The sequence below is a fragment of the Microcaecilia unicolor genome, chromosome 3 (assembly GCF_901765095.1).
Source record: "Microcaecilia unicolor chromosome 3, aMicUni1.1, whole genome shotgun sequence".
Classification (NCBI taxonomy): Eukaryota; Metazoa; Chordata; class Amphibia; order Gymnophiona; family Siphonopidae; genus Microcaecilia; species Microcaecilia unicolor.
In genome coordinates this window covers 338,332,981-338,353,308 of record NC_044033.1, presented here as the reverse complement: position 1 = coordinate 338,353,308, position 20,328 = coordinate 338,332,981, and the positions used below count along the sequence as shown (strand labels likewise).

Here is a 20,328-nt window from a genome sequence, read left to right as displayed (position 1 = left end):
GGGTCATACTATAAAAATTCTGGCCTATGCAGATGATTTACTGGTGGTGCTGGGGGAGCCCTCCAGAACCCTAGGGCGACTACTAAAGATTATTGAACAATATGGGAACCTCTCTGGCTTCCAATTAAACCTACACAAATCCATGGCACTTCCGATGTTCCCGGAGATACAAACTACATGGCCTGGAACTTTTCCACTACAATGGGCGCAGACTTCGCTGACTTATCTGGGAGTCTATATCCCCATGGACTTGTCCAAACTTTATGACCTCAATGTACTACGGCTTTTGCGAGATACTAAAAAACAGTTGTTGGCCTGGAAGGCGTTGCCACTCTCTCTAATGGGACGAATCGCTCTGGTTAATATGGTCATAGTTCCTAGATGGCTGTATACATTTCAGACCCTCCCACTCTTCTTAAAGAGGACCGACGAGCAACTACTGATAAAAACAGTGCAAACCTTCCTATGGAGAGGGAAGAAGCCACGTCTCCCGTACTCAGTGCTGTGTACCCCGACAGAATATGGTGGTCTGGGACTCTTGAACATCAAATTTATGACAGTGGCTAGTGGCATGCGCCATGTGAACGACTGGTTCAGAGGATCTCAGGATTTTACAAATACAGCAATTGAGCTACAGCTGCACCCTGAAATACACTTTAGCACCTACTTACATGTAAGGGGGCCCCAGATACCTTATATCTTGAGGGTTTCTGGAATAATGAAGACAGCGAGACTGGTGTGGAAGTGGATTTGTAAACTTCACAACTTTTCAGCAAGGACCACTCCTTACCTACCCATATGTGGAAACCCGGCCTTTGAGGCTGGCCTACTATATCCAGCATTTGAGAGATGGGGACGCAGTGGGATGCGATATTTATTACATGTCCTTACCCCTGAAGGCAAAATCAAATCTTTTCCAGAATTACAGAAAGAATACTCTTTACGTCCCTCGGATGAATTTCATTACCTCCAGCTGAGGCACTATGTGCAGTCTTTGCCGTGGGAGGACTTGGCAGAGGACGTCCAAGAGGAGCTAACCTCGGCTTTTTCTCTCACGGCACAGCAAAGGGTTCCACTTAAGTTCCATCACAGACATATTAGAGATACAGCAGAAGAACTAGATTACAATAAACTACTAGACATGTGGAAAAATGACATAAAGTTAGATTTGACGGTGTCTCAACTTAAAGAACATCTGTTAAGAATGCGGAAACAATCCAGCATGACTATCCATTGGGAATTGCAATATAAAATAGCACTCCGCTTATACATATCCCCGAGAAGAGCCTTCCACATGGGGCTCTCTGCATGGGGAGAATGCCCCAAATGCAGAGAAGTTGGAGCCACGCTGGGACATATGCTCTGGAGTTGCAGGGAGGTGGTGAGATTCTGGTCACTTTTGATCCAATATTCCTCTAGTCTTTGGTCAGCAAAGTGGAAGTGTGACTCTGGGTTATTGCTGGGACACCCAAAATTCATCTATCCAGTCCCACCAGGATTTACAATTTTTGTCCAGAAAGCAATTATAGTTGCCAAACAAGTGATCATGGCTGGATGGCTATCTCGGCGATGCCCCACACAAAGTCAGTGGAGGACGCGCATGATAACATTATTGAGGTTGGAGAGAGTGGGGATAGTGGACTTTAACTCCAAAGCTGGATTACAATTTCAAGTTGTATGGAGCCCCCTTTTTCAACACATTGTCCCCGTCAGCTAGGAGTAGACTACTGAACTACTAATGGTACTCTGTGGATTCTGCATAAGGGAGTTGGGAGGGGGGAGGATGAGCAGGGGGGGAAAGGGGGGAAGGGAAGGGGTTGGTTGGGGGGGGCAGTTTGTATAAAACAAGTTATGATTATTGCGTTTTTGTAACAATGTGATATCTTTTTGTTGCAATAAAAATGATTTACCATAAAAAACATTTTTCCCAGCCTCTATGTCAGCCTCAAATATCATACCCAGCTCCATGACAGCAGTATGCAGGTCCCTGGAGCAGTTTAAGTGGGTGCAGTGCACTTCAGGCAGGCGGACCCAGGCCCATCCCCCCCACCTGTTACACTTGTGCTGGTAAATGTGAGCCCTTCAAAACCCAATACAAACCCACTGTACTCACATGTAGGTGCCCCCCTTCACCCATAAGGGCTATGGTAGTGGTGTACAGTTGTGGGGAGTGGGTTTTGGGGGGGGTCAGCACACAAGGTAAGGGAGCTATGCACCTGGGAGCAATTTCTGAAGTCCACTGCAGTGCCCCCTAGAGTGCCCAGATGGTGTCTTGGCATGTCAGGGGGACCAGTGCACTATGAATGCTGGCTCCTCCCACGACCAAAGGGCTTGCATTTGGTCGTTTCTGAGATGGGCGTCCTCGGCTTCCATTATCGCTGAAAATCGGGGACAACCATCTCTAACGTCGACCTAAATTTCGCAATTTGGGCGTCCCCGACCGTATTATCGAAACGAAAGATGGACGCCCATCTTGTTTCGATAATACGGGTTTCCCCGCCCCTTCGCCGGGACATCCTGCAAAGACGTCCACTGGAAAACTTGGGCGTTCCTTTCGATTATGCACCTCAAGGGGTGTCAATGGGATTTAGATCCTGACTCTTCTGGTTATCAACCTACTCCTCCACTCCAACGTTTAAAAAAATACAAGTAAAACCAATTTGCTAATTTCATTATCTTTTATAAGCCAAGAAAATCAACATTTTCATTAAAGGTTCCTGTCTGTGGTCAGCTCATAAAACACATCTCACCATACTCTGTTTAATAAATGAGAGATGCAGGTGTATCAATCTCATTCTAAACCACAGGGGTGGGGGATGCAGTCAAGATGGCGTCGAATCTAGACACTCCAGTTTGAGCTCTGCTAAAGTTCCAAGGGAACTTACCTGGTGGTGCTTTCCATTTTGGGGGAGGAAAGCAATCGTCAAGACCTTTCCCCCAGGGGCTGACTCCATCTTGACTACCAAGCTGCTAACCCTCGAGGCATTTGAAGCACTACCTGAGGCAGCAAAGTCAGCAGCTTCCACAACTAGGTCCGCAGTGAGCTCAGCAGACCGCAGTGTAGACGAGGTCTCATTAAGCCCTGTGTTGAAGGTTCCTTAGCAACCTAAAAATTCTGCAATGCGAAGGGGGAGAGCAGAATGGTGGGGTGGCTCTGTTCAGACACCGCGCTATCTGGGGGGGGGGACTATCTAAGGCTGTTTCCTCTCCCGGTGTAAGGAGTGCTGAAAACTTCTTTGGATGGAGTTTTGACCCCTATTTGATGTTCCCTGTGAGAGTGTTGTTGAAAACTGCAAGCCGGCGCAGTACAAAAGAGAAGGCCAACCATTGTCATTGTTAGATCTTATGATTTAATTGTAGAGTCTCCTTCTACCAGCAATCTTCTCCCACACAGCCCATGCTGATCTCCTCTCACCCTCACAGCTTGTGTCTACTCCTCTCCCACAGCTCCACTATCAATCCCTGTCCCCATCATCCCAGGTTCTCTTCCCTTTACAGCTCCTTTCTGCCTCTTCCAACATTTCTCTCTCCCAGCCAGTAAACTCTTGAAATTCCTTCAGCCCTTCCTAGCCCCCTTTATTCTTCTCCCAGTACTTCTCTCTGTTTTTTTTTTCTATCTTTTTTATCTTAACTGCTATAGGCATTACTTTAGCAACATAGGTAAAATTGTCATATCAATAAAGTTATCTGAATCTGTCTGTTCCTTTTGTCAGTGTCTGTCTGATACATCTCCCATCCCTTCCCCACTACCAGTATATTGGACAGACACAACCAGTCAACAGTCTGCAGGGGTAGGCGGGAGGAGTAACTAGGATCACAGTTGCCAGGTGGGCAGTTTTCCGCGACCTGCTGCAGGAAATTTTTGTCCGCTGCAGGTCGCGGTTTTTTGGGTTTTTCCGCTGTTTTTTGTGCGGTTTTTCGGGCCGTGGGGGCGGGGCTGACGTTTTGGGCGGGGCTGATGACGGCGGGGGTGGGGGTGGGGGTGTGAACTTTTTGGGCGGGTTTGGGGACCGGGTAACTGGCAACACTGACTAGGATACAGAAGCACTTCTGTCCTGTGCTTTCCTGTAGCTCTGCAGCATGGAGCTTGCTGCCCCAGATCTACAGACTTACAGGGAAAAATATTGGAGGTCCTCAGGCACCCACAACACTCATAAAGCTAGTGCCTATGAGAAGAGCATGGATGATGTCCCAGAATTCCTTCTGTTTACACACAGTCATAGATGATACGCCTGCAAACACTTCAAAAAGCCCTCCCTCCCATTACCTTTCTAGCCACTTGCAATACTTGCTCCTTCATTGGGAAGTGCAAAAAGCGTGCCATAATGTCCCTGGCTTATTCTGTAGTTTAGGGCCCAAAGCGCGGTGCGCTCTTTCAAATTCAATTTTAGGTAGCTCCTCTTTGAAACCTGCTACCAACAAGAATTGGTGACAAATCTTTTGCAGGAACATCATTGTGTTTTGTTCTGAAGTCACTTCTGGCACACCATGAACCTGCAATGTCTTCAGTACATCTTGTTTATTTTCAAAGTCAGCACACCACTGCTGCAGTTGTAACTGTGTCATAATCTATAACCCTCCCCTCAAAGTCATTTACTAGGAAATTCTATAAATAGCACCAAAAGTTAAGTGTTAGTTTCGTGCCCAACTTTTGGCATGGAAACACGTTCCAACAGATGTAAGGAGCCGAAATGTAGCTGAAAGAGCAGATCAGAATGGAAATACACTTACACGCCTAGTTACAGGATAATTCCTAAGTGCATCCACATGCAACTGCAAAGGGGGTGTTCCCATGGGAGGGATATGGATAGGTCAGGGGCGTTTCGGAAAATTGCGTGCAGTATTACAGAATACCATGGATATGCACCAGGAATTTACACCTGGCTTCAGTTGGTATAAGTCCTCATGCCCAATGCTATTCTATAAATAGCATTCATCCCGGAGCACTGGGCACCATTTACTAAATCCGACCTTTAATTTCTGGCCCATATCCTCAATTTTCCTATTGAACCCTTCTATATCTGCGTAAATATTTATCTTAATACCAATGACCATGAACTTCAGTTCCCCCTGGCAGGGAGGGCTGTGCTCCTCCCCTGAGCTGAGTGCATTTGACAGCCACACCGTTGTCTCAAGCAGTTCACAATCACTGTCAACAACCGCCATGCTGCCTCGTGCAGGGTCCATGTTCACTGCTGCCAAAATGTTTTATTATGAAATTCTTTTTATTAAAGTATAAAGAATAAAAAGATACAGTTACAACAGTCTTCACACCAACCCAAACCATACTTATCGCAACCCAATAACAAACCCACAGAGAGAAATACAACTATCTGTATGGGAAAAATACCAATAAACAATCAGTCCGGGCCACGACTCTTAGGCCCAAGACCAAAACAAGGACTAATGTACACTCCCCTTCCCACAATAACCCCCCAATCCCCAAGGCCTCAGGATGAATGAGGAAGACCCTGATGAGTAACAGAGAATTGATTAAGGACTTGACTAAGGGATGCAGGAGATACCTTCTGCAGTTATGCTCCCCAGATGGATAAAACTTTCTTCTGCTGTCGGGGTGAGACCTAAATGATTCCTACATCAAGGAATGAAGCCCATTCCTTCTATAACAAATAAATGGGGGATAATCTAATAACCAGTGACTGAGAATACATTTCTTACCCAAAATACAAGATTTACTAACAAATAATTTATCCCCAAGGGCTCTCAACCCCATAGCCCCAGCAAAACCCAAAAGAACCCCTTCAATGGAGACTAGGAGACGATAGCCCAAAATGAATTGCAAATATTGAAACAGAGCTGCCCAAAATAACCTGCTGGGACGACACTGCCATAGGCCATGAAAAAAAAATTATGTTCCACCTGGCATTTCTGGCTTTCAGGAGTGTCTGCACAACCCACCAAATAAGCTCTATGCTGAGAGAAATAAGGCATATGAATAGTGTATAAATAACACTCCTGTATTTCTACACTGTGAAGAAGACTAGGAATCACCCTAATAGCACCTAATATACAAAAGGCTCAAAGAGGACATCCAAAATCCCGTTCTCACAACTCCACTAGCCTAGGAAGGTCCCATAAGGTGCCGCACACTATTTGCCTACCATCTGTGTGTCAGGTATCTCACCACCTCGTGAACAGTATAATACTTTGGAAGTAAATGAACCAACCTGGGTGTCCATTTCCTATGTGAAGCTCCTAGGGTGGTGGACTTTGGTCCTGGGGAACTGAGGAACTGAGTTCGATTCCCACTTCAGGCACAGGCAGCTCCTTGTGACTCTGGGCAAGTCACTTAACTCTCCATTGCCCCATGTAAGCCGCATTGAGCCTGCCATGACTGGGAAAGCGTGGGGTACAAATGTAACAAATAAAAATGGGTCTTTTTACCTGTCAAAATTTCTCTATTAAAACACTTAAGTATTTTCTCAGTACTGTTGGCTTTGTTCTCCACAGTCATAACAGCATTATCTGACTGGTGCAAAAACTGAATAATTCTAACTTTGAAATCGTAGTATAGGAAGATATAGGCCATCCAAGAATTTTTTTCACCTCATTGGTATTATACAGAAGGTTTAAAGTCGTAGTTGAAAGACTACAGTGTAACAGTGGAGAGAAGTCCACTGGCTGGAGCAGTGGGCTGAGGATCAAGGAAGCCAAGGCTCAAATCCCATTGCCACTCACTGTTATCTTAGGCAAGTCACTGTTATATCTTAGGCAAGTCACTTAACCTTCCATTGCCTCAGATGCAAAAAATTTAGAGTGTGAGCCCTCTGGGGACAGAGAAATAACTGCTGTACCTGAATGTAACACACTTTGAACTACTACTGAAAAGGAATGAACTAAATCCAAATCCCTTCCCCCTTTCCCTTAGAATACTCCTGTAAACCAAGAAATCACATAGTTTAGACACTGGACTGGAAAAACTATATACCTCTATCTGAACTGCTAAAAGTTAAAAGAAACCACATGTAGATTACATACACAAAAGCTGTAACAGAAGTAATTTGACTTACAAATTATGGGATAACCATCTCTGTCTGCGCATGCTGCTGCCAAGGTTCTACCATCATGTGAGAAATCAATACAGAAGCAGCCCAAGTGTCCTGTTCTCAATGACAGAAGATGCTTATTTGGGATTCTGCAAGCCTACAAAACAAAGATCATTTTATCCTTTATCATTTTTAGATTTAGCAATTCAGATGTCAATATTCAATGGGGTGGCCACTGTATATACGAGTAGATAAGCAATTTGTTTATCTTTGTGCCTGATTTTCAAACACTGAATATGCAGTTTTAAATCAATACACTATGCAGTCCTGTTTAAAACGGATCACCACTATCTGATTATCTTTTAGCCCCGTTCCCAGAAGGCCTCCAAGCCTTTCCATTTTTAAATAGTCAACTTTTGGCTAGATATAAACATCCAGCCAAACGTTGCATGCTAGTCAGCCCCAATTTTTAGCAAAAATGATTTACACAGTTAACTCCAAAGTTAATTGCATAAGTTGTTTTGAATACCATTAGGTCAAAAGTCGCAGGTTATAAGTCCGTATTAAATTAAAATTATCAAATTAAGTTAAAGCCTCTTAATAATAAACAAAAATGTAAAACCCAACAACTATTCCAGAAAGTATAGCACTAAGGGAAAATCACTGTACATTTCTACAGCAAATCTACATACATAAGAGGAAGGCCTATAAAGGGACACTGACTCTGATGGATCCATGTGAGAAAAGCGAAGATACTTACTTGTAGCAGGTATTCTCCGAGGACAAGCAGGCTTACCATTCTCACAGGTGGGTAGATGCAGTTCCCGTGTCGAACTGGGAGACACGGGAACTGCATCTACCCACCTGTGAGAATGGTAAGCCTGCTTGTCCTCGGAGAATGTAAGGTAGACAGTGGCTCTTTCTGATCATGACTGCTGGTTCACTGAACACGGGTAAAAATATTCAATTATATACAAATATTGAGGAACAAAGGAAAAGCTCAGCAAATTGTGTCTTCCTGGGGTGTTTCCCTAGCCCTCACCTGTGAAAGCCTTACATAAACAATTGTATAAAATCATATTTCTCCACCCTGCTCTTGTTCGTTTGGGTTTTTTAGGTTTGGACTCCTCTTTCCTTTTTAAGTTAAAAAAAAAAAAAACCAATCTTGACTTCTTGACTGGCCTCACTTTTATATAATATTAGAAGTCCTTTCATAAACTTATGAAGAAAGAACGTAGAACATGGAAAGCCACATGAAAAGTTACAGATCTCTAGTACACATATATACAACTACTTTATGCTAGAGAATGAAGAATCATTTTCAGTATTTAGGCTAAGCAGTTTATAATGTTGACTTTGGCTATGCAAATAAGTTGCCAATCTACTTCCTATCAAACAGCTAAGAGGGTAAGTTTGTATTTGTTGGGGGGAGGGTGAAGTGAGGTATGATCATGTGTGCAGATGGGCTACTTTGGTGATATGCGTGTGTTATGCCTATTGTTATACAATTTTGAAAACTCAAAATGACTTGAAATAAATGTAAAAACCATCAGATTTAGATGTAGATAAAAATGTCTTAATTTTTAAATTTTATTAAAAATGAAAAATATTTTTGCCACTCTCGTTATTTAAGATCTCAGCAAACTCAGGTATACTGCAATCACCCAAAAATACTGAAAAAGTAATGCATCCGACAGCAACAAACAATTCTGATTCTGTGTAGTATGCCAAAAGTTAGGCACCTAACCTTTGCCATTAAAACGGCAGTTAGGCATGTGCGTGTACTTAATAATGTTCCATAACTTGGAGTGTGACTGCAAGGAGGGGGGGGGAATTCATATGGGCATGGGTGGGTCACGGGCATTTTACTATTTAAGCATATATTTTATTGAATATCATCACTTACTTTACTTTGATTTTCTATACCGCCTAACCTGGAAACAGAACAAGGCAGTGTTCAATTGTTAATGAATGAAAAAGAAAGAAAATACAAAAACACATAGGAAAAGTAGGGAAACATACTTGGTCCAAGGAATAGAGAAGATAGGGAAACTACAATAAAGAGAAAGGGGCAAAGTGAGATAGGAAGAGAAGTAGGACAAACTCTGGAGGGACTAAGCTGTGCACTGAAGGCCTTTTGGAACAGCCAGGTCTTCAAGGCCTTTGTAAAACGTGATAGGAAGAATTCGCTCCTGATTTCTAGGGCAAGGTTATTCTAGTGGAAAGGAGTGGCGGTGATTGCTGATAGAACGAAGCGTCCTAAGAGAGATATCCAAAACGGAAGGCCGTAAAATTAAAAAATAACATACATCAGTCAAGAAGGAATGGGGAGCCAGTGTTGCTTAGGCAAATAATTGCTGCATTTTAGCACATCCATTTAGCACCTAGAATAGAGCAAGCCTAAGTGGTGGCGCCTAAATGCTGATTTACGCTAGTATTCTATAACGGATTAGGTGCACAAATTTGCCATTACAGAATACTAGCTTAGTGCCTAGATTCTGGGTGCCTAACTATTAAGGCCCTTTACAGAATTGCTCCTAAACTTAAGAAGAGTCTTATAAAGGAGAGTGCTGCCATATTTATTGACGTTCTGCCTCTAAATAAAGCGATAATAATAAAAACAGCCATACAATAAATTAATGAGAGCATGATTTAAGAACATAAAGAAAGCAGAGCTATTCATCAGTTTAAGTTGTTCTCAGAGGGTGCTGTTACTGGAATTTTGTTAATGATATTTTGCCCGATACATCCTTTTTCAATAAAGGATTTGTTTGTATAGCTATTCTGTATGAATGAATGTGTGCAGTGAGATATGGCTTGTGTAAATATAGGGCCAGACTCTATAAATGGTGCTCAAAATTAAGCACCGGACAATAACTGGCGATAAGCGCTATTCTGTAAAGGGCACGCACACCTTTATAGAATAATTCTTAAGCGCAGATCTCGCACCTAATGTTGGGAGCCAGACTTATGCCTGCTGAAACCTGGTTTAAATGCTGGCGTCCAAGTTAGGCACACTGACTGTGTACTCTATAGCTACACGTGCATATTTTCAGAAAGTCCCTCACACACCCATGCTTCTCCCATGGCCATACCCCCTTTCGAGATACATACTGTGACACACTATGAGAATTAGCCACACTGCCTTATAAAATACAGCAAAGCCAGATGCACACGCAAATACTAACAAGTGCCAATAACATCAACAATTATGGTTAGCACCTAATTATTGACGTCATTGAGCTTGTTAAATTAATTTGCACACACATCTCAGGCGTACACAAAATTTTGGCATGCTAATCTGGACGCCATTTATAGAATACAGATCTCCTGAAGGCACCCCGTGTATTTCCGGGAGTTTTTGTCTCTTTATGGAAAGTCTACACCTGACACATTCCAAGAGGCCATAGACACATCAACCATCAGTAAAGAAGAAAAAAGACCCTTGAAGGAGAAAAAAGGAAGAACACAAAAAAGACCCTTGAAGGAGAAAAAAGGAAGAACACAAGGGCATCCAATGCCCAGCCCTCATTGGACCCCCATTAAGAATTAGCACCAGAAAAAACACACGCACAATACGTAGACCCCAACCCTCACCAGCAAACCAACAATCCCACTCAGCTACACACAATACAATACAAAAACTACCACTTAACCCACACTCTCCATTCACTCTGTCCCCTCACCCAACCCCAAGGACACCCCCCCCCCCCCTTTCCCACCGCCCCCAACCCCAAATAACACAGATATCATAGATCACTCGTGTGTGTCCCCCCCCACTGCCTCTCATAATAAACAATTATGCAGACCACAACCAAATGAACTTAAAAGCAGTAACAGTAATCATAACCAGTCAAACGTTCACCCAGATTCTCCCACCAGGGACCCCCGCTGCAGGCTGAGGTAAGAATGCAGACAATTGTTGCTGGACCTCCTCTGGTGTTGCAAAAAAAGTGAGGTAACCTATCATGAAGCACCTGCAAACAGGCAGGATATTGCAGAGTGAAGCAGATGTTGTTATCCACCAGAGTTTTGAACACTAAATGAAAAGCTTGCCGTTTGGCAGCAAACGCCAGCTGAATAGTTCGGGAAAATCATTTAGGCCTTCAAAAAGTTTTTGTAGGTGATGGGAGTGGCTGATGCTTGGAGGGAAGCAAATCCACGCAGACGTGATTACACTTTTTACTCCCATTCACACAACACCTATTCTGGGATTGATTATGTTTTCATAGACAAGCAGTATTTTTCTACAGACTATGACACCATCTCCGACTACGCACTTCATTTACTTTTACTTACAATTAGTGCATTTTCTGTCTTCCAAAAACATAAGCCTTGTAGTAATTCAAGAGAATTCTTTCTTGGAGGACATATTTGAGGACTTCCGCAATACTCGAATGTTCCTTTCACTGACTTACCATCATTTACAGAACAGATCTACATTAAACCTGGCACAGAGCTAGATGGGGACAAGACTGCATTATGAAGCAGAGGAATGGGGTGCCATAGAAATTGTGCTGTCCCCACTATCACTGGCTGCCAATTTTCAGGAGAATGGGATAAAGGTTATGTAATGCTGGTATCTTACCCCTAGTAGGTGTCATCATATGTATCCTGGAGTTGACTCCCAATGTTTGTAGAAGTGTGGGGGCAGGGCACAATGTGGTGGTCTTTCCTAAAGACTAAAGCCTATGGGAAATCAGTTCAATATCATATCCAATCCTGGCTGGGAAGCCTTCTGCCCTGGGATCCTGGAATATTTTTGCTTAACAGAGCAATACCTGGGTTGCTTCAGAGTCAGCAGCGTTTTGCCACACTTTACTCAACTGTAGCACATTTAATCTTGGCCATGGCTTGAAGTTAGAGGGTGTGCCCCTGCTGTATAAGTGGATTGACAAGCTTAGGTCTGCCTGTGAAGTGGACAGCAAAGCATAACAGAATTTGGCTGAATGGGAAAAGATCTGGAAGCCTATTATTTTGGTGTGTTCCCAAGCATTTTTTTCCAGTTGTGTTGTTCCTTGGATTTTTGTGTCAATGGTTTTGATATTCTTTAAAACTGGGACAGATGGCCCCTCTGTTGTAAAATGTTAAAATCTGTTTTAAATTAGAGTTACTGTTCAACGTACTTTCAAAACCAGCTATTGCAATTATGTGCTTGTGTTGGCAAACACTTTACTTTTGTATTAGGAATATGTTTGTAAGAGTTAATAAAGATGTCTAAAATTTTATAAAAGATAAATAAAACAATAAGAATGATTTTTATTTATTTACAGATACTTGCTATACCACCTTCCCTAACTAGCAGATCAAGGAGGTGAATACTTTAAAATTACAAACCGTAGTACAGAAAGGAACTACAATAATTTGATAGAAAAGTACATCATTCATACAAAGTAGCAGTACAAGACGGACGGGGAATAACAACAAGGCTTTTAGCCTAACAATTTTGGACCACACTCTCTCAACCAGGGTTAATTGCAAGTGTAAACAGCCACGCTTTCAAGCGATTTTACATTTTTTAATAGATAATTTCCGCAGGGAGGGCTAAGGGAAGTGAGTTCCAGCGGAATGGAGTAGCGAAGGAAAAGGCTTAACGCCTAGTCATCTCTAAGAATGAGCCCTGGAGTGGAGGAGTGGCCTAATGGTTAGTGCAGTGGCAACCTGGGTTCGATTCCCATTGCAGCTCCTTGTGACATTGGGCAAGTCAGTCAACCCTCCGTTGCCCCAGGTACCAAAACTTAGATTGTGAGCCCTCTAGGGACAGAGAAAGTGCCTACATATAATTCATACAGCGCTGCGTACATCTAGTAGCGCTATAGAAAAGATTAGTAGTAGTAGTAGAGATCGACAGAGTGCCAAAAATTGAAGAATAAGCAAGTTACTGCATTTACAACCCGCTGCCAAACACTGTATACACCATATAATGCAAACACTGGGGTCCAAGATATTTGATTGCATTATAAGTGAAATATGTTATATGGGGTCCACAGTATAATTTATAAGAATAAAAACAAACGGGGTCCAATCCTTGACCACAGCACTATATGGGGCTTACAGTGTACCTTGCTTTGAGTACCAGTTCCTAACAATAAAGACAAAAAAAAAATAATGCAAGTTTATGCATGCTCTAAAATACAATCACCTGTCCAGGTAGCCTTGTCCACTTTATAGATTCTGCCTTCTTTGCATCTGGAGTAGATGGACTTTCTTTTAAAACAGTTTCACTCTGAAGTTCACCACCTTGTTCCTGTTGAACAGCCATCATTGAACGGGAAGAAGGAGAAATCTAAGGAGATAAGAGAACAAACCAGATTTAGGCTAGGTTTTACCACAAAGGCTGCACTGGCAGCATTTTAAGAACAATGTGCAGCAGGATACAAACCTAATGACAATATTCAGAAATGTGTTAGAGACAAATTTTATGTAAGTTACAAGATAAAAAATACAAGATGATCAACAAATGGAACGTACAGTTTTAAGTGTTCAACTGAGGGGCAATTAAAATCTAATGCAAAAAAGTGTGGAGTCATAGATCTCAAGTACAGAAATCCAAAAGACCTGTACATCATAAGAGGAGAGGACAAAGATGCTGATATGGATTGAATAGAAAAGACGTTGAGTTGATTTTGTCTGATATGAAATTAAAAAAAAAAAAAAAAACACAAAAAAAACTGCATAATGCCCCTGTACAGGTAGCTGATGAGGCCTCACTTAAGAATACTGACTTTAGTTCTAAACAACACCTCTCTGAAAGGACAGACACAGGGTAGAGGCGGTGCAAAGAATTCAAACCAAAACGGAAGGAGACTAGGGGAAGGCAGCATTCCAGACCCACTATTGGCAATTCAAGTACCTTATTATGCTCTTTGACTTTACCAATGCACCCACCATATTCAAATTGTTGGTCAGTAATATCTTCAGGAACATTTCAGACTTATTTCTGTTGGTCTAGCTTAATGATATCCTCATCTATTCAGAAATCCCTATGCACTATTAGTAACATGTAGCTCTGGTGTTACACTGCCTCCAAGAAAATAGAATCCATGCTGATGTGAAGAAGAATTATTTTGAGCATTAATCTACAGAGCTTCTAAGCCACTATATAATTGGACTTTGTATTTCCAAGCAAAAGGTAGGCAGGCCATGGATGTGTTTAGGTCTACAACACATTCTCAGATCTACATGCATTATCCTGTATGGAATAAGCACCCACTGAAAAAGTAGGTGCAATCTCTATGGGGCAATATTTAAAAGGAACATATGTTTGTACTTGCCCTTTGAGAATCACTACAAAGCTTTTTCAGGTAAAAGTACCTGTGGATTTTGCATCAATGCTAGCAGTTCCGAAAACTGGCCCCTAAACAGACAGCGCAGGTACAGACTAGAATGAAAGAAGGTATAAAGGGATCTCACAAGTTTTCCATTAGTTTGAATTCAATCTACTATCCTGAAGCAGTCGTAGTGCAACCCCTTCTGCTCCATTTGTACTAGTTATCCTGAAAGTCTCAAAAGGTACACAATGATTTGAATGAAAGTATTTCTGCACAACTTACATGATCAGGAAGCTTTAAACCTTTTACGGTTACATATAAAGTTGATGGGTAACGATGTCGTGGATATTTCATCCACCACCCAAATACTTCAACAGCATTTAGATGCACTCTAGACCTTGGAGGTGGATGATATAACTGCAGACGGAGTTTTCCATCTATGTTGCGAACTCCATTGGCGCCTACAAGCTAAAGCCAAATAAAGATGCTTTAAATCAAAGACTTGGAGCTACTGTACAGTTCAATTATAAAGTAACTAATGCTCTGATAACATGCATCTTATCAGGAAAAGAGAGATGGTCAAGTGCATCATTTGGGAAAAAAAAAAAAAAGCATAATTAATGCATTCTAAGTAACCTGTTTCCCTGATGGCCATCTGATGGAAAAACTGAAATGATGGATTGTTTCTTAAAATGCATCAATTTTGTTTTTGTCTTCAGTGCTGTATCTGGCTGTCTTATTTTAATTTTCTGGATAGTGTTATTAACTGTGCACTGCTGCACCCTGATGTTTTTCTATTTTATTGTTTTTGCACTATGTGCTCTTGCCTTAGATTTTTTTTCTTTTGTTATTAAAGATGGCCATTCATAAATGAGTCAGAAAACCCCTATAGTGGCAGATTTCAAAATGTGAACACCATGGAGCTCATTTTCAAACGAGAAAAATGTTCAAAAAGTGGCATAAATCTGCATTTAGACGTTTTTCTCACAAAAACATCCAAACAAGTATTTTCAAAACCAATTTTTAGATGTTTTTCTCTGAAGTCTGCCAGAAGTGCATTCAAATCACAAGGGGGTGTGTTAAGGGCGGGATCTGGGCATTCCTAACACTTGCGTGTTTTTCAGCCATAATGGAACAAAACAAAACCATCCAGGACTAAGACTTATAACAAATAAGGCACAAAAAGGTGCCCTAAATGACCAAATGACCACTGGAGGGAATCAGGCATGACTCCCCTTACTCCCCCAGTGGTCACTAACCCCCTCCACCCCCGAAAAATGTGATTAAAAACATTACTTGCCAGCCTCTATGACAGCCTCAGATATTATACTCAGATCAATTAGAGAAGCATGCAGGTCTCTGGAGTAGTCTAGTGGTGGGTGCAGTGCTCTGCAGACAGGAGAACCCAGGCCCATATTCCCCTTACCTCTTACACTTGTGGAGGAAACTGTGAGCCCCCCAAACTCACCAGAAACCCACTGTACCCACATATAGGAGCCCCCTTCACCTAAAAGAGTTATGGTAGTGGTGTACAGTTGGGGGTAGTGGGTTTTGGGGGCTCAGCAGACAAGATAAGGGAGCAATGGTGAGATGTGTACCTGGGAGCATTTTATGTTTCAACATTTTATTGATGACTCATCAGAACAAATTCACATTCCATCTTTTAAACATACCACACAAAACACTGAACACTAAACAATAAAAACTGCTTAGTCTAGTCATTCAACTTTTATCCATTTTCTCCCCCCTCCCCCGGAACCCCTCCCTCTCCTTGTACTGATATCTTCCCCCCATTTACCATTTGTCCCCTCACTTTTTTTGTTATATGTCCTATCCATTAATATTTCTGACCATGTCCACCCTCCTAATCAGTGCTACTATGCCCGTTTCATCATTATAGACAAATTTCCACTCCCTTCCCCATCCTCCCCCCCCCCCCCCAACCCCTCAGGCAGCCATTCCATAACATTCTATCGAATCAAAGCTAGAAATCCCAAGATGTTTAACCCGTAGGAAGTCAAGTTCAAAAGCATATTGCAGCCCCGTGGGCTCAGCCTGTTAATATATCCATTCCAGATTAGCATAAAGTTATTTTTCTTCTTTGGAGATCCTCGCGCCTCCCTGGCCTCCCAGTACCTGGGAGCATTTCATGAAGTCTGTGAAGTGCCCTACTGCTTTCCTGGGATGTCTGGGGACCAGTCTACTAAAAATGTCGGCTCCTCCTACATCCCAATGGCTTGATTATTGTGTGTTTTGTACTTGGATGATTTTTTTTTTCCGAAAATAGACCAAAAAACAAAATGTCCAAATCACAAAACCTTGTTCAAAACAGCATTTTTGAAAAAAAAGATAGACCTTTTTCTTTTTTGAAAAGGACCTTGTTTCCTATTTCAGATTTTGGGTATTTTTTGCAAAACGTCCAAAGTCGGACTTAGACATCATATCGAAAATGCTCCTCCATATGAACTAAGCAGAGAAAGCGAAGATATTTACCTGTAGCAGGTATTCTCTGAGGACAGCAGGCTGATTGTTCTCACATGTGGGTCGACGTCCGCATCGGCCCAGGAAATGGTAAATTTTTCCCAGCAAAAATAAAACGTTTTGCCAGAGTCTTCTGTTGCGTAAGCAGCGCACACCGCGCATGCGCAGACAACTTCCCGCCCGTCGCGCGAGCATGTCCCCTTAGTTAAATCAAAAAGCAAACAAATAAACTAACAACAACTCCAAAGGTGAGGTGGGCGGGTTTGTGAGAACAATCAGCCTGATGTCCTTGGAGAATACATGCTACAGGTAAGTATCTTCGCTTTCTCTGAGGACAAGCAGGCTGCTTGTTCTCACATGTGGGGTATCCCTAGCAACCAGGCTCACTCAAAATAATGAACATTTGGTCAATTGGGCCTTGCAACAGCGAGGAAATAACATAGATTGACCTGAAACCAAAGACAACTAACAGAGTGCAGCCTGGAACAGAACAAAAATGGGGCTAGGGGGGTTGAGTTGGATTCTAAACCCAGAACAGATTCTGCAGCACTGACTGCCCAAACCAACTGTTGCGTCGGGTATCCTGCTGAAGGCAGTAGTGAGATGTGAATGGGTGGACTGATGACCACGTTGCAGCCTTCCAAATCTCTTCAATGGAGGCTGACTTTAAATGAGTCACTGACGCAGCCATGGATCTAACATTATGAGCCATGCCATGGCCCTCTACAGTCAGCCCAGCTTGGGCATAAATGAAGGAAATGCAATCTGCTAGCCAAATGGAAATAGTGCGTTTCCCGACAGCAACTCCCCTTCTGTTGGGATCGAAACAAACAAACATTTGGGCGGACTGTCTGAAGGGGCTTGTCCGCTCCACATAGAAGGCCAATGCTCTCTTGCAGTCCAGTGTGTGCAACTGACGTTCAGCAGGGCGGGTATGAGGCCGGGGAAAAATGCTGGCAAGACAACTGACTGGTTCAGATGGAACTCCGACACCACCTTCGGCAGGAACTTAGGGTGTATGTGGAGGACTACTCTGTTGTGATGGAACTTGATATAAGGTGCATGCACCACCAAGGCCTGAAGCTCACTGACCCTACGAGCTGAAGTAACAGCCACCAAGAAAATGACCTTCCAGGTCAAGTACTTCAGATGGCAGGAATTCAGTGGCTCAAAAGGAGCTTTCATCAGCTGGGTGAGAACAACGTTGAGATCCCATGACACTGGTAAAAGTTTGACCGGGGGCTTTGACAAGAGCAAACCTCTCATGAAGCAAACAACTAAAGGCTGTCCAGAGATAGGCTTACCCTCTACACGGTGATGATAAGCACTAATCGCACTAAGGTGAACGCTTACAGAGTTGGTCTAGAGACCAGACTCTGACAAGTGTAGAAGGTATTCAAGCAGGGTTTGTGTAGGACAAGAAAAAGGATCTAGGGCCTTGCTGTCACACCAGACAGCAAACCTCCTCCATTTGAAAGAGTAACACCTCTTCGTAGAATCTTTCCTGGAAGCAAGCAAGACTCGGGACACACCCTCTGAAAGACCCAAGGAGGCAAATTCTAAGCTCTCAACATCCAGGCCGTGAGAGTCAGAGACTAGAGGCTGGGATGCAGAAACGACCCGTCATTCTGGGTGATGAGGGTTGGAAAACACTCCAATCTCCACGGTTCCTCAGAGGACAACTCCAGAAGAAGAGGGAATCAAATCTGACGCAGCCAGAAGGGAGCAATCAGAATCATGGTTCCGCAGTCTTGCTTGAGTTTCAGCAAAGTCTTCCCTACTAGAGGTATGGGAGGATACGCATACAGGATGCCTGTTCCCCAATGCAGGAGAAAGGCATCTGACGCTAATCTGTCATGGGCCTGAAACCGAACTGAGGGACCTTGTGATTGATCTGAGTGGCAAAAAGATCCATCGAGGGGGTACCCCACACTAGGAAAATCCTGCAGGTGACACCCATGTCCAGTGACCACTCGTGAGGTTGCATTATCCTGCTCAGCCTGTCGGCCAGACTGTTGTTTACTCCTGCCAGATAAATGGCTTGCAGAAACATGCCGTGATGGCGTGCCCAAAGCCACATCTGGAAAGCTTCCTGACACAGAGGGCGAGATCCGGTGCCCCCCTGCTTGTTGGTGTAATACATGGCAACCTGACTGTCTGTCTAAATCAATATGATTTGGATGGACAGCCGGTCTCTGAAAGCCTTTAGAGCGTTCCAGATTGCTCACAATTCCAGGAGATTGACCTGAAGACCTTTTTCCTGAAAAGACCAGGCTCCCTGAGTGTAAAGCCCATCTGCATGGGCTCCCCACACCAGGAGGGATGCATCCATCGTCAGCACATTTTGTGGCTGAGGAATTTGGAATGGACGTCCCAAGGTCAAATTGGATCGAATTGTCCACCACTGCAGAGAATTCCGGAAGTCGGTGGACAGTTGGATTACATCCTATAGACTCCCCGCAGCTTGAGACCACTGGGAAGCTAGGGTCCACTGAGCTGATCTCATGTGTAGGCGTGCCATGGGATCACATGAACTGTGAAGGCCATTTGCCCCAGAAGTCTCAACATCTGCCGAGCCGTGATCTGTTGAGATGTTCGAACTATGGACACCAGGGACAGGAATTGTCTGCTCTTGCCTTGGGAAGATAAGCTCGAGCTGTCTTTGTGTTCAACAGAGCTCCAATGAATTCCAACTTTTGAACTGGGGTGAGATGGGACTTGGAGTAATTAATCACGAACCCCAGTAGTTCTAGCACCTGAATAGTCATTCGCATGGACTGTAGAGCGCCTGCCTTCAAGGTGCTCTTCACCAGTCAATCGTCGAGATAAGGGAACACATGCACTCCCAGTCTGCGTAGCGATGCTGCAACTACCGCTAGGCACTTCGTGAACAATCTGGGCAATCTAGATTGTAAGCTCTTTGAGCAGGGACTGTCTTTCTTCTATGTTTGTACAGCGCTGCGTATGCCTTGTAGCGCTATAGAAATGCTAAATAGTAGTAGTAGTAGTAGTAGACGCCAGACCAAAGGGTAGTACACAGTACTGAAAGTGCCGAATTCCCAGCCAAAATCGAAGATACTTCCTGTGAGCTGGGAGTATCGAAATGTGTGTGTAAGCATCCTTCAAGTCTAGAGAGCATAGCCAATCATTTTCTTGAATCATGGGAAGAAGGGTGCCCAGGGAAACCATCCTGAACTTTTCTCGGAGAAGAAATCTGTTTAGGGCCCTCAGGTCTAGGATGGGACATATCCCCCCTGTCTTTTTCTGCACAAGGAAGTACCTGGAATAGAATCCCAGCCCTTCTTCCCGTGGTGGAACGGGTTCAACCACTAGGGCCTTCAGAAGGGCGGAGAGTTCCTCTGCAGGTACCTGTTTGTGCTGGGAACTGTAAGAATGAGCTCCCGGTGGGAAATTTGGAGGTGTGGTTTCCAGATTGAGGGTGTACCGTAACCGGACTATTTGAAGGACCCACCAGTCGGAGGTTATGAGAGGCCATCTTTGGTGAAAAAATATCATCCTCCCCCCAACCGGCAAGCCGTCCGGTACGGACACTTTTACAGACGCTATCC

At 43.4% G+C, this 20,328-nt stretch overlaps 1 protein-coding gene across 1 annotated transcript in view; it reads right to left on the bottom strand.

The window, feature by feature from the left end:
- The window catches only part of AHI1 (Abelson helper integration site 1), a 683,164-nt gene that overhangs the window by 560,493 nt on the left and 102,343 nt on the right, over positions 1 to 20,328 (bottom strand). The window contains 3 exon segments of the mRNA XM_030195101.1: positions 7,000 to 7,164; positions 13,150 to 13,293; positions 14,561 to 14,746. Of these exon segments, the coding sequence (XP_030050961.1) occupies positions 7,000 to 7,164; positions 13,150 to 13,293; positions 14,561 to 14,746 (495 nt within the window).